The 15801-nt window shown below is 37.6% G+C and overlaps 1 protein-coding gene across 2 annotated transcripts in view; it reads right to left on the reverse strand.

Annotated features, from left to right (window-relative positions):
• Mgat4a (alpha-1,3-mannosyl-glycoprotein 4-beta-N-acetylglucosaminyltransferase A) overlaps positions 1–15801 on the reverse strand; it is an 86364-nt gene that overhangs the window by 25437 nt on the left and 45126 nt on the right. For both annotated transcript variants that reach the window (XM_090336482.1, XM_090336481.1), the window contains exon 5: positions 963–1009. In XM_090336482.1, the coding sequence (XP_090192608.1) occupies positions 963–1009 (47 nt within the window). The remainder of the gene's footprint in view (positions 1–962; positions 1010–15801) is intronic.

Raw genomic sequence — 15801 nt, forward strand, 5'->3', positions numbered from 1 at the left:
TTATAACCTGCTTTAAATGGCAACTCCTTTATATAACTACTAAAAAGTTAATCAAAGTTTTGAAATCAATTCACAGACTCAAATGTAAGTCTTTTTGTATTCTCATTTTTCAAATCTTCACAAAATGAGTGTGTATCTGCCTTTGCACAATTTTTCTTAATTCTTAATCATACTGTTATTCCCCTGGCTTTGCCTGCACATTTAGAAAGAAGTAAATCAACAAAATAATTACATATGCCTCCAAAACCTGGCCATGTGGTCTCTAGGAAGGAAAACCAGTAACTGTTATTCTGTTTCCTCATTTAAGGGTCTTACACTAGTGTACTTCTATACAAACTACCAAAAGACTGAGCACTTAAAGAAGATGGAACAAATTTAATCCTGAACTATGGATTTTTTTGAATCTCCAGTTTTAGCATTTTGACAAAGTCAGCCAATTTTAAGTCTAGAGTTGTACCAATTCTAACCTTTATGATATATTATTAAAACAACCAAGCCAACATAATAAAAAGCAGTAATGCTTGAAACTTACTAAGATTTCTCTAAGTTACCTACTAGAGACTTTCCCACAGGAAACTGGTAACCAATCTTTGCCAAACTGAGCAGATTTAGACACAGTTTACAACACTGGGGTTATAATGATTATATTAACAGCTGTCCTGAGAGCTAAAAAATATTTTTTATTTAAAGAGTACAATATTTAAACAATCTCATAAAACTTTCCATATCCACTGCTTTTACGAATAAGCCATTAATTGACAGTGTTGTATACATATGGTATTCAAATCTCTTCTACAATATGCCTATTTTATTCCCTGAGATAACTGGATTTTTAATGAAAATTTGAAAAATCACTGACAGTATAAACTCCACAGAGAAATGAATAAAGACATTGTCATAGCAAAAAATCTAAAGATAATAGTAACAAAAATGTTTCCATTTATATCTCAGGAAGGACTTACTCTTTTTCCAAGTTGGTTATAACACCATGGACATAATCAATATCTGTCTGGGAAAGAAAAAAATTACAGCTATAGTCATGTTTTTATAACCTTTAGTTTAACCTATAATAATTAAATGAGCAAGAGATAAATGATAAAACATACACTGAAATTATACATTAAATTTCTAGACAATGTATGACATTTGCATTTCCATATTGTTCTACTACACTGCATTTGTGTCACTGACTACCCACTAATAAAAGCAGAACTTGTAAGTTTATTATTTCAAATTGTCAATGTTCAATTCATTACAAAAGTAACACAGAAACAATGTCAACTTCTCCTGAAATATCCAAATTTTAAGTAACAAGTGTCCACAGTGACAGAGACAGTGATCTTACCTGGAATCAAGAAACATGGGTTCAATATTTGCCTCTGTTAACTACAGGACTGTATAAAAGTTAGTTGCTTTTCTGACCTGTAGCTTTTCATATTAAAAATATAAGAGGAAAGAATATTTCAGGGACTATGAAATTAAATAACAGTCTAAAACAAAAAATTGTTATATGTTATTATACTGATACTGAGATCCCAAATCAAAAGCACTTTATCTCCATTTAGAAATCAATGGTTATCAGACCTATATTCAAGTTATAAGTGACTGAAAAATCCAATATTCATTATTATAAGTTCTGTAACAAGTCATACACATTCATTTGTCAAAGCATATCCATGATACATAAAGGAATTTTATTATCAAGGCTCAAACATTTAATACCAGAGGGGAAAAATATGCAGATTAACCCTGGGATATGAAAGTATTTAACTATTAAATCATTTAGACTGCACATGCTGGTGGCTCATGTCCATAATTTTAGCCACTCAGGAGCTAACCTCCAAGGATCATGGTTTGAAGCCAGCCAAGGCAGAAAAGTTCCTTATACTCTTGTCTCCAGTTAACCATCAAAAAGCTAAAAGTGGAGCTATGGCTTAAGTGGCAGAGCACTAGCCTTAAACAAAAACAACTCAGGGACAGCACCCAGACCCAGAGTTCAAGCCCCACAACTAGCACGCAAACATATATAAAAAAGTCATTTGGGGCTGAGCTGGGGAAATTGCTCAATGGTCACTTGCTCAGAAAAGGTGAGATCTAAGTTAAAACCCCAGAACTACCCATCAAAAAGGAAGTATTTTAACTATAATTTTTATTCATTAGAATTTCAAATTTTTATTAAGTTTAAACACTTGAATTTCAAAATTTTTATTAAGTTTAAATATTTAAAATAACATAGTTCTGCATATTCAAAAAATGTTTAAAGGAATGCTGAAGAAACAAAACACATACAGATAAAAACTCATATTCAAACATTTACAAGAATGTATGTAGCCATTCAGGCTATAATTTTGAATACTATAGTTAACCACGGTTCATGTAAATAATATATTTATTAACAACCCGAACTTCAGTTTAGCAAGCATTTAGTGAGTGCTAAATTTTACCTAAGGAAAGGGAATACAAAGAAAAAGACTGGCTCCCTCTCCCCAGTAAGCTGTCTAAAGAAAAGAATCAAGATTAAGTTTATAGATCCATTATGCAACGTGCAATACCATTTATGAACCAAAGTGATCCATACAGAATAAAACTCAGAATCCCTATGTTGCTTGGTAACATACCTAACAAAAGATTCATTTAAACAACTGTAATTGGCAGCATATTTATACAAGAGATTGGTTCCTTCTGGTTTCTGCTGGCAGGACAGTTCTGGACTACACTAAAGGAAGATAAACCTATGACCGCACAGGGAATATTGGAGACAGTGGCACAAATAAACCACCACAGTCAGGTAGAAGCAAGGAAAGGAGACAAGTTACAGGGACTACTACTTGGACTATAGTGGTATTTCTGTATTCCTATCAACTGCGGTACCTAATCAGAAATAACAGCTAACTTCCTATCCCATCCACAAAATTGAACCCGTCATCGCTGTTCCACCTACCTTGGGTTACTGAATGAATTTCCATGCCCAGCAGCACAGCCAACACCAACGATGACAACCATCTCTGCACACTTCCCCAGAACTACACCTTCATTGGGGTAGACCTGTCCAGCCCCAAAAGCAGAGGCTCCTATTAGCTACAAAGCCCATTAAGACCTCCCTGTAGGCAGGGAGATTCCCACCTCTACCCATTTCAGAGAAATCCAAGCCTGAAGTTGTTTGACCTCAACTCAGTTAAATGCCCAGACTATGGGACCACTCTGATGGCAAAACAGTCTTCACCTATGCGTTTCTCAGGAGTATAGCCTCCAATTTGCCAATACTGAATAGCAACTCTGCCATACCTTAGAGCTACATCCGTACTTCTGCCCAAGTACAGATCCCAGATAGTGGAATTGTGATATACCAAGAAGTTATCGGAGTCAGCCACCATTAATTATATCCAACTACAGAGCTCAAAACAACTATGTTCCTCTAGCACCATCACCGGTGCCTTTTCTTCAGAATCTCAGATTGGTTAAGCAATAGTGAAGGCATGTCTATAAAGAATATCTGAAAAGGCCAGAAGAGGGAGCTGTCTCCTCAAATGCAAAGAAACCAACTCAAGGTAAGGAACAAGGAAATCATTACACCTATTCCTCATGGTGGGAGGAGGGGCTGAGGGGGAGTGGGATGTAGGGACAAAAAGCAAAAACAGCCCGGAGTTTGTTCTACTGGTACAGTGCTTGCCTAGCACGCACGAAAACCGGGGTTTGATTCCTCGGTACCACATACATAGAAAAAAAAAGCTAGAAGTGGTGCTGAGTGAGGGTCAAGTGGTAGAGCTCTAACCTTGAGAAAGTCCAAGGACAGTGCTCGGGGCCTGAGCTAAAGCCCAGAACTGGCCAAAAAAAAAAAAAAAGACAAGAAAACCTAAAATTCCTAAAGACATCTCATAGAAAATTAAATGAAGTTTGGAAAATACAAAAAAAAAGCAAGAAGTTAGACAACGCAACAGAAATTTTAAAAGTAGAAATACAATGAACTAAAATGTTTAACAGAAGGATGAAACACTAAATTAGATCAAGCAAAGCAATGAGTAATTGCAAGACAAAAGTTGGAAATTACAAAGAGGAAAGGGCAAAAAGAGGAAGAAAGAATAGAGAAAGACCATATGAGGAAACTATCAAAGTCCAAATCTTCACATAATTAGAGCTAAAAGAAGAGGAAAGGAGACAGAAAGTATAAAGTAATGGCTGAAAAAATCTTTCTAATTTGGGGGCAAAGAACAACTAGGTACACACAGTATAGAGGTTTTCAATAAAGTTCAGAGGAGTTTACCAAGACACATGATAATCAGGCTATCAAAAATGAAAAATAGCTCAGTAGTAGTGGCTCCTGCCAGTGGCTACTTGGGAAACTGAGAATGGGAGGACTCTGGTTTCAGACCAGACCAGACCAAAAATTCAACTCCTTTTCAAACTGTGGCTGACCAAAGTGGCGTGTGCCTGTCCATTCTTAATTATGCAGGAAGCAGAAATTGGAAGCATTGTTGTTTCAAATCAGCCTGGGCAAAAATGTTCTCTAAACTCCATCTCTTCAGAAGGAAGTTTGATATGGTGGCACTTAACTGTCATTCCAGCAACTATAGGAAGCCTTATAGTCAATCTCAGTCCAGGCGCATACTGCACAAGAACATCTAATCTTTAAAAGTAATCAGCAAAAGACAGGCTAGAGGCATGGAGTAGCAGTTGAGTGCCTGTCTAGCAAAATCAAGGCCCTGGGTTCACACGTGGGAACTGCTTTTAAAAACAGAAAAAGGACAAAAATAAATGTATCACATATAAAGGATTACCAACATAACAATCAACTAATTTCTCAGCAGAAAACCCCACAGAGTATAATTTTATATTTAAAAAATATGTAGGAAAAAAGTAGTCTTCCAGAAACATAACATTAAAATTTCCCTAAAGAAGGGCCAGTATTGTGGCCTAGTAGTAGAGTGTACCAAGCTTTCGGTTAGATTCCTTGATACTACATACACAGAAAAAGTCAGAAGTGGTGTTGTGGCTCAAGTGATAGTGTGCTAGCCTTGAGAAAATGCAAAGAACAATGCCCAGGCCCTGAGTTCAAGCACCAGGAAAAAATTAGGCAAAAAATTCCTTAAAGTTAATGGAGTTAATTATCTTATAGGAATTGCTGAGGGGAGTTCTTTAAGCTGAAACAAAAAACCTCTCAATAACAGGAAACATACAAAAACACAAAAATTCCATGAGAGAAGTAAAACAGCCATATTCTGAACATGCTAAGACTGCATTTGATAGTGAATAAGTCACTTTTCTCTCTAGTGTGAATATTAGTGACTATAAATAAAATTAGTAACTAAAGGTAAAATAAATTGCCAAAGGATACAAATTACAAGATGATATAAATTTTCATGTCAAACACAAGATGTGAGGAGAGAATAAATGTGATCAAAGTTAAGTTGTTATCAGCTTGAAAAAGATGGTTACAGGTATAAATTGTACTATATACACATCATAGTAGTTGCAAAGCAAAAATCTTTAACAGAAGCAAAAACCAAAGAGGTACTGAAAACGTACCAGTACATTAACTACAAATATCAAATTGCAAAGAAAGACAGGAAGAAAAGGAGAGGTATTTATAACAAAAAGAAAATAGCAAAATCATAGTATTAACTCCTTATCACTAAGTGCCTTGAGAATAAATGAATTAAAATCACCAATTAAGGATTAGTTGGGGGTTAGTAGTGTGGCCTAGTGGTAGAGTCCTCACCTAGTATGCACGAAGCCGTGGCTTTGATTCTCAGGTACCACATACATAGAAAAATCCAGAAGTGGCACTGGGGCTCAAGTGGCGGAGTGCTAGCCTTTAGAAAAAAGTGTCCAACGACAGTGCCCAGGCCCTGAGTTCAAGCCCCAGGACTGGAAAAAAAAAAAAAAACTTGGTTGACTGAAGGATTAAATAAAAAATTTTAAATACCATGACCCAACTACACAGCTACATGCTGCCTATAAGAGACTCAATTCACTTTTTTTTCTCTCTTTCTTTCATATTTCCTTTTTCACCCCACTACAGGGGGCTTGAACTCAGGGCTTCATAGTCTTACTCAGCTTGTTTGAGAGGCTAAAGAGGCAGGAGCTCTACCACTTGAGCTATGTCTCCGATCTGGCTTTATGATGGTTACTTTGGAGATGGAGTCTCAGAGTTGTGCTACTCCAGGTCTCAGCCTTCTGAATACACAGGATTACAAGTGTGAGCCACCAGCACTCAGATCAACTCACATTTAACTATATAGTGAGAAAATGAAGGAATGGAAAAAGTTATTCCATACAAGGCATTCCCTTATCAAAGCCAACAAAGTAGCTGTACGTACATCAGACGGAATAGACTTTACTAAACTACCAGGGAGACAAAGAAAGTCAATATATAACAATAAAAGTCCTCTCATAATAATAATTGTGAATATATATATATATATGCACCCATCAGAAAATTCCTAAACAATCAAATATTGAAAGATCTGAAGCTACAGATGGAGCACATACACTAAAACTGATGGCTGAACACTTGCCACTGTGGCTGCTCCTATCATCAAATGTGAGTGTTCCCAATACTCAGCTTACAGGCTCTGGGTATTCCTTCACCAGGCTTGTGGAGTTTCACCAGAAGCATGGATGGCCCAATACAGTAAACATTTTCTGTGAATAATATTCTCCTTTCTAGAACCCTCTTCTGCAATTTCTAGCAGTTGTTTGGTTTTTCCCTTTCTACACTGTGATATAGAATATGTTACCAAGTAGGAAGTTAGGGTGATGATAATGCTTATGCCTCTGTTGGGTAGCCACATCCTGTACTGTCTGTTGAGAATGGCTGATTCACAGAGCTTGCCTAGATTTCTAGTTGCTGTGATCAGAAAGGTGTGTCCAGTTCTTGCTTGCTAGCTCTATCATGATTGGAAATATCCAGTTCTTGCTAACTCCACTACGGCTGGAAATATTTTTTATAGTAAGGAACCAATGAAAATTCCACAAGCATAATTTGAATATGTGGCAAATTAACAGGACCAAAATGACAGGCATATGCCAGAATGGGCCTGGAAACTAGACTCCAAGGAAGAGCAATTACTGTCCACACAATGCTTGATTTTTTTTTCTTTTGCCAGTCCTGGGGCTTGAACTCAGAACCTGGGCACTGTCCTTAAGCTTTCACTAGCACTCTACCACTTGAGCAACAGCACCACTTCTGGCTTTTTCTGTGTATGTGAAACTGAAGAATTGAACCCAGGGCTTTGTGCATGCTAGGCAAGCAATCAATCTAGCACTAGGCCACACTCCTGGTCCTTGATTTTATTCAAAAAAGGCACCACAGTATTTTACTTCACTTTACTAGTTTCTAAAATAGTTGTGTGTTAAAAAAATATTAAGAGTAAGAAAGTTCAAATGTTATATTTGTAAATATATCTATCATTTCCTTCTCCTAATATGTTGATACTACAGCAATGTTTTCAAATATCTGAGCTCATTTAGTTCAAAACGTTTTCATAAAACTTCTAATTACTGCCATGGATGACCAGTCTAAGCCTTACTTGGATTAAAACAGTTTCTGCCCTTACGTAAGTAAGCCAGTGTCATCCACATAAGAAATATGCCACATTATTTTGACCCTAACAACAACGTAATCATGAGGAAAATAGATATCCAAACTGACCTTTGGTAAAATAACTGACTAAACTCATTAAAAGTGTCCATGCTCAGGAAGCGGAGCTGTGGCTCCAAGTGCACAGTGCTGGCCTTGAGCAAAAGAGCTCAGGGACAGTGCTCAGGCTCTAAGTGTAAGCCCACAACCAAAACCAACAACCAAAGTGTTCACTAAAGAAAATGCTGAATTGTTGCTATGGATAAAAAGAAATTGAAAATTCCAACAACTAAACATAATGTGGGACTCTACAATGAACATATAAACTGGAATATATAAAACTCAAAATTTATAGTTAAAAGATAATTATAACTTCCTGAATTATAGCTACATAGGTTGTTAGCATTAGAGCAAGCTGAGCAAAGGGAAAAATTCATTTCACTAGAGCACCTTTTCCTTAAATCTAAAATTACTTCAAAGCAAATTGTTTTATGTCTTAAATAGTTCAGTAGTGTTTTTTACCTGAAATTCTAAAATTGGCTCTATTAGAGCAAATTTTGGTAAAACATCTTCTACCTGCTATCATAAATTAGAACTTTATTAGAACGAAATCAATTTTTAAATGAATGTAATTCACATGTATTAGCCATGCTGTTTTCAGGCTAAAATGGTAATTGAACGGCTTCAAAAGACTCAAAAGACTCGAAGCCCCCTCCCCCAAAACGTGTGCTGGCTTCCATGACTTAAAACAATACAGTTCTTATAATGACCTAGCGTCCCTTGTGATTTCGCCCACCCTCTCCTTTCTTGACAGCCTTCTATGGCTGATCCCTTCCTTGTCATCTTTACTTCCAGTCATTCACGGATCTCTCCTGCTATTCCAAAACTGAGCCCAGCAAAGCTGTAACCTCAATGCCTTTTGCATATAAAACTGTTCTGCTTATATTTTTCCACTAGCACATACTTCAGGTCTTTGCTCAAATGTCCTAACTACCCTAATAAAACCTTCACACAGCCATGTAATAACTACCTTCCTTGTCCTGACTTATCCTCCCTCCACTTATCCTTATTACATCTAATGTATTACATAATTGATATTCTCCTTTACAATGTAAGTTTTAATGAGTAGAGGTTTTTACTTATTTATTTCTTATGTCTAGCCACTATTATTCTTTCAGTAAATATAATCATAGGCAAGATTTAGGAACATCTTCTATGTATACTTTCTCAGCAGTCATTTGTATGAATGCATAAATTTGTATGAATGCATAAATTGTGTGTGTGTATGCACACACATGTACATGCACATGCCAAAGTGGGGTTTGAACTCAGGGTCTCAAGTACTTGTCTCTAACTTGGCATTTTTTTGCTCAAGGCTGGTGCTCTATCACTTAGGCATATATCTACTTCTAGCTTCCTGCTGGTTAATTGGAGGTAAGAGTCTTATAGATATGTCTGCCAATGCTTCAAGCAGCTAAGATTACAGATATGAGCCACCTAGTGCTCTAGCCTACATAAATGTCTTAAAATCTATCTGCTGATTAATTAAAAACCAAACTATTACCGACACATGAATACAGTAATAAAATCAAGAACAGAAGTAACTTGCAAAAGGATAATCTTCAAATACACAAGACTTAAATGACACATTTGAAGGGCGAACTTCATTTTGCCTTCTCAAGCTTTATTTCCTTCAAAACCTTGCTTTTCTGCAGTCATTTTGGATTCCAGGAACAATGATCAATAAATATCTTTATGACAATTGACTAAAGCTACAACAAGCCTCAGAAGGTAGATTATCCCATGATGAGATCATCCCCACCCTAAATGAAAGCAATTATCAGGGATGGAGAAGCTGTGTGTATCCCAGATCAGGTAATCATCTCATGGGAACAAGACTGCTCCCTTCAAGTGATGGCAGGGATAAAAATTTATCTAGAATCTACTGTAAAACCAGAACAGAGATGATTATCAGATCACTCATCTGACCAGCTAGGTACACCCCAGCCCGTTCCCTTTGTTTCCTGCTCCTACAAAATCTCAAAGGTCTCCTCATGAAGATTTAGAGATCACTGAAGTCCTTTTATCTGCTCTGCCAAACATGACATGTTGACTAAAGCTCCATTCTATGACCTTCATCACTGCTCACTGGTGTGAGAGGTCAAGCCTATTTCCCACAGAGTGGGGCTCTTGTCCTAAACTCTGGTAACACTATTCACCAATCTGACCTAATTAACATTTATATAAAGAGTAGTCTCCTTTATTAAAAAAAAAAAAGAGAGAATCCATTCTTCCTAATCACACATGGATAGATCAGGGTAGACTGTACACTGGGCCATTTACAAAGCACTGACATGTTGGGTACTTGGGTGGCTCACTCCAGTAATCCTAAGTCCTCAGGAAGATGAGATCTGAGGATCATGATTTGAAGCCAGTCCAAAAAGGAAAGTCCATGAGACTCTTACCTTCAATCAGCCAACCAAAAAGACAGAAGAAGAGCTGTGGCTCAAGTGGTAGAATCCTCAGCAACGCATCCAGGCCCTGAGTTGAGGCCTGAGTTTAAGTTCTTACTAGTACTTAAGAGAGAAATCTACAGCTCTAAATAGCCTTAATAGTTACAAAACAAATTGCAAACCTATAATCCAAGCATTAATCTTAAAAATCTAAACAGAAAAATTCTACAAACAGGCAGCAAGAATGAGATAATGAAGATCAGAGTAAAAAATCCCTGAAAAAGAAAACAGAAATGATAAATATCAATGATAAGTTTTTCTACTTGACCTGTAGCCAGGCATGTAAGAGGACTTAAAGCATTGAAAAGGAAGAGGAAATAGTCAAAGGAAGTGGGTAGGGTAGAAAAGGAAATAGTCAAAGGAAGTGGGTAGGGTAGAAGAGAAGAACAAAGACAGAAGCCGAAGCTGGCATAACAAAATTTGTACATGTACTGATTCTTCAGCAACACAAACATGTAACATATCTTTTTCAATCCTCCTCCACCACACACACACAAAAGGCAATGACATAGAAACAAATACTCTTGAGCTGGTTCAGGCCTGTAATCTCGAAACTTGGGAGACTAGCCAGGTGTGGAGGCTCACACACGTAATCCTAGCTACTCAGGAGGCTGAGATCTGAAGATCAAGGTTCAAAGCCAAGCCCGGGCACAAAAGGACCTGAAACTCTTGTTTCCAATTAACCTCTAGAAAACGGGAAGTGGGGCTTGGCTCATGGGTAGGGTGGTAGCCTTGACCTGAAGAGCTCAGGGACAACACCCAAGTCCAGGTTCAAGCCCCATGACTCTGTCAGACTGCTACATAAGCAAAACACTGTTCTGTCTCAAAAAAACGAATGAAAATATTCTGTGCAATGCTAGACTTTCGGGGTGGATTTTTAAATATTTTTTAAAATTGCCAACATCCTCCTTATTTTGGGCTTCAATAAATCCTTGGGTCAATGAGTGAAAGAATACTAAGGATGGAACCTGTAGTTTGCCCTATTAAAAACAAGACAAATAGGTTAATTACGAGAACTTGAGGAAAGGGAACTGCAGCCAGGCTGTTCTCAGGTGCTTCGAGGTAGGAAAAAAAAAATATCTCAAAACTATCCAGGTAACTATACCCTTGAAGAAAGGGCACAGAAGAGTCTAAACAGGAAAGACTAAATTGCTTAAGAGTTTGGGGTATGTTTAGAGAACTGACAGTATTTTTCATTCAATGTACAATTATCAGTAAGAACCAGATGCATAAACCATAATTTCATTTTTATATATTAGTAACTGAAATTTTGAAGTTCAAAAGAATCCAATTCAGCTCCAACAGTCAGAGGTAACATAAGCAACTGCATGGATTGGACTCTGTGACAGAAGACAGTCTTTGTTTTATTGTAGTAGGGTTTTTTGTTGTTGTTTTAAGAAAAAATGAAAATAAAACAATTATATTGCAATACCCCCTCACCCTATCACAATGCAGTAGAGCCTAAAAACAAATCCCCTTGAATACTGAATCAAAGAAAAAGGAATGAGAACAGGAACTAGTTTTTTGTTTTCTTTTTTAAAAAGAAGTGCAGTAAATCTAGCAACAAACATTATCTTTCTCCTTGTCACACACATACAGAAATGAAGAAAAACTGTGGCCAAACCTTTCAACACTCATTTAAAAGAAAAACAATCACAACAGTTGCAGCTAAGAAAAAGTATCAAATTATTACAAATGACTGCAATGATGCTAAAATATGTAAAAATTCTAAGGATATAAAGTATCCGAAGCAAAACTATAATAAAAAAACAAAATTAAAAAACTTGCTCTATCTGGCTTCAATATTTAACATAAAGCTATTCTGGCTGACACTAGCATACAGAGTAATCTTGTAATCTTTGGAATATATCTACTATTTTTATAATTTTATGTCAGTTAAAAGTTATTTCAGGAAGTGGTGCTGTGGCTCAGGGTAGGTAGCCTTGAGCTGAAGAGCTCAAGGGCAATGCCCAGGCTCAGAATTCAAGTCCCATGACTGGCCAAAAAAAATTCAGGGCTGGGGCCAGGAGTTTGGCCTAATGGTAAAGTGCTTGCCTAGCATGCACGAAGACCCGGGTTCAATTCCTCGGTACCACATACATAGAAAAAAGCCGGAAGTGGTGCTGAGGCTCAAGTGGTAGAGTGCTAGCCTTGAGAAAGTCCAAGGACAGTACTCAGGCCCTGAGCCCAAGCCCAGGACTGGCAAAAAAAAAAATTCAGGGCTGGGAATGTGACTCAGTAGTAGAGTGCTTACCTAACACACATCAAGCCCTGGGTTCAATTCCTCAGTACCATATACACAGAAAAAGCCAGAAGTGGCTCAAGTGGTCTACCGCAAGCCTTGAGCACAAGCGAGGCTAAGGGACAGTGCCCAGGTCCTGGATTCAAGTCCCAGGACTGGCAAAAAAAATATTTCAAAGTTTTTTTTTTAAAGTGAAATGTGGGGCCAGGAGTTTTGCCTAGCATTCACAAAGACCCAGGTTCAATTCCTCAGTATCACATAGATAGAAAAAAAGCAGGAAATGGTGCTGAGGCTCAAGTGGTAGAGCTCTAGCCTTCAAGAAGTCCAAGGACAGTGCTCAGGCCCTGAACTCAAGCCCAGGACTGGCCAAAAAAAAAAGTGAAATGTGACACTTTCTCAAAAAAGAAAAGAAAAAAAATCCAGAAAGCAGATTCTACCAATTAGAAATTGTAAAAACTATCTGGACCATTTCCTTGGTCAAACACAAAATCCAAATTAAAAACATTACAGGCTAGTAACAGTGAAGAATACATTTACACATTAGCTACACAAGCTCAGAAGAATATTCATGCAATTTTTTAACAAAACAAAATAATGAAAATCTGTTTAGTATTTGGGCCAAGATGCATGAAAACTAAAAAGAAAAAAACCTGTTAAAGCAGATGTTAAAAAATTAGGGAAACAGATCCCAAAATGGGCTTGGGAAATACATATAAAAACAGATACAATAACCAAGAATGGGAAAGAGGAACAAACATACCTCTGCACAATAATCACAAACAGAACAAAATCTGCATTGCTCCATTTTTTTTTGACAGTCATGGGGCTTGAACTCTGGGCCTGGACACTGTCCCTAGAGCTCTTCAGCTCAAGGCTATGGCCCTGCCCCTGGAAACACAGCACTACTTCCCATTTTCTAGTGGTTACCTGGAGATAAGAGTCTAATGGACTTTAGTGCCCGGGCTGGCTTTGAACTGTGATCCTCAGATCTCAGCCTCCTGAGTAGCTAAGATTACAGAATTGAGTCACCACACCAAGCTACTCTGCTCTATTATATATAAAGAAATTTCTTAAAGCTTGGATGAAAATTTTCTAGGAAACTATTTTATCAAAACTGAAAAAAAAAAATCTAAGTACAGGGCCGGGAGTTTGGCCTAGTGGTAGAGTGCTTGCCTTAGCATGCACAAAGACCTGGGCTCGATTCCTCGGTACCACATATATAGAAAAAAGCTGGAAGTGGTGTTGAGGCTCAAGTGGTAGAGCTCTAGCCTTGAGAAAGTCCAAGGACAGTGCTCAGGCCCTAAGCTCAAGCCCAGGTCTGGAAAAAAAAAAAATCTAAGTACATTTACACCCTAACACAAAAACTTAACACAGGAATAAGACCATGACGTGAATGTGTTCCACAACAATAACAACTGTTACAGCACATCAGTAAATCCAATGGCTAAAAAACAGTGGAAAGGAAACTTCATTGTATACAACACACATGTGCATGTATACACACATATATATACACATACAGATACAATTTGTTAAAAATCATATGACTTTATTGTTCAAAATATTTAAAACAGGAAATAACAGCTCTTAATGTAAGTAAAATATACAACAAAATAATAAAAACTAAAAATGTCAGTACTTTTAACTCTCTACTCAACCTCTATATTCACTTATAAATTTATCTCCTTTATAAAGTTTTGCCTGTGGTCTGGTTATTACCTTTGTCAAACCAATTAGGTCAAAAGCAGGCATAAAAATACGGTGCATGGTGATGTACATGTATAATCCCAACTACTCAGAAGGCAGAGGTAGGTGGTTTGAGACTAGCCCAGGAAGTTAGCTCATGACCCTATCTGAAAACCAAACTAAAAACAGAAAGACTTAGGAGCATGAGCCTTGCCTAATGTGCTCAAGACCTTGAATTTAATCCCAAGTATAGAGGGCAGAGAGAGGGAGGAGGCATAAAGGCCTCAAGGTCCCTTATTGTAAAGCACTAAGTAAAAAGACTGAAAAAAATAAAATGGTTTTCACATTGCATACTCAAAGCTTCTGAAGCTAGAAATTGTCTAAATGCAGTTTTTCAGAGCCTAACTGTAGGTACTTTTCCAACATGGTCAACTGGTTCTATCATTCAACTTGATACTTGAGGACTTTGGAATACTAGGCACATGGCAGAAAAATGTGAACCATCAGGATGATATGAAAGGCATGCTAGCTCAGGTTCTCTTTACAAATTCTTACCCATCATTATGGTTATCACCAACATCACCTGATCTGGGAACAGCATTTACACATCTACCCTGCAGCCCTACTGAATGGCCATTCTGTTTAGTGGTAGTCACAAAAATATTTGGGTTATCTTTTAACTAGATACAACCTGTATCAGTCACAATCTTAGGGACAACAGGTAGAAACAGCCTATGGCAGAAGAGTCAGAAAAATGATCTACTAAAGGTGACTGAAGAGAGTTCATCAAATTTCTACTTGGGCCAGATATCATAGAATGTTCGAGAGCCACAATGTATAGATCCTCACACTGATATAGGTGCCTCTGCACCTGCCGTGTGGTCCTTGGAGAGACACTGACTCTGCCATCATTGTCTTATCACCAGAACAACTGTCCATAATCCTCACCACCCTTTCTTTTCTGATGTAAAGAATATAGCCATCTTGCTAGATTCCTGTTATTCAATATTTTGCCTCTTTGTTCTCAGAGGTTTTCTGTGTCATCTGAAAATAATGAAGCTGTACTTTTTGAGTTCAAAATGAGGATACACAAGTGTCTGAATCCATGTCACGAGCATGAACTGTGAGGCAAATAAGGCATTTCTAGTTTCATAGAAAGACAGAAGTACTTCATCCCACCAGGCCTAGTTCAGTGATTCCCCAAATATAAGGTTGGAGCAGGACAAAAAGAGTTGTTCAAATCCAGAATAGCTGAAGGAAATATTTTTTTCTTGAGTGATAAAAAATATGTAATAATACAGCATAGGTAAAATCCTCATTCATGTGATTGTTGGCTTAAGAATTCTAAGCTGGGCACCAGTGGTTCACTCCTATAATCCTAGCTACTCAGGAGGCTGAGATCTGAGGATTGTGATTCAAAGCCTGCCTGGGCACAAAAGTTAACCACCAATTAACCACCAGGAAACCGGAAGTGGCACTGTGGCTCAAGTGATAGAGCACTAGCCTTGAGCTGAAGAGCTCAGGGAGAGAGCCTAGGCCCAGAGTTCAAGCCCCTCACTACCACATGCCCCCTGAAAAAAGTACAGAAAATGGGTAGAGCAAATAAACAGATAAAATCCCAGTGTAAGCTGAACCTTTCATAGGTTTCAGGACTACTGAAGGACATGAATGAGAATTTCCAAATTGAGGCTTCAGAGCTAAAACTGTAGATTCACTCCTTAAGGTATTTGTGGATAATAATATCACACTAATAACAAAATTCCTGCTTTGTAACTCCAGAA

Source organism: Megascapheus bottae, chromosome 7 (genome assembly GCF_031878675.1).
Source record: "Megascapheus bottae isolate mThoBot1 chromosome 7, mThoBot2.hap1, whole genome shotgun sequence".
Taxonomy (NCBI): Eukaryota; Metazoa; Chordata; class Mammalia; order Rodentia; family Geomyidae; genus Megascapheus; species Megascapheus bottae.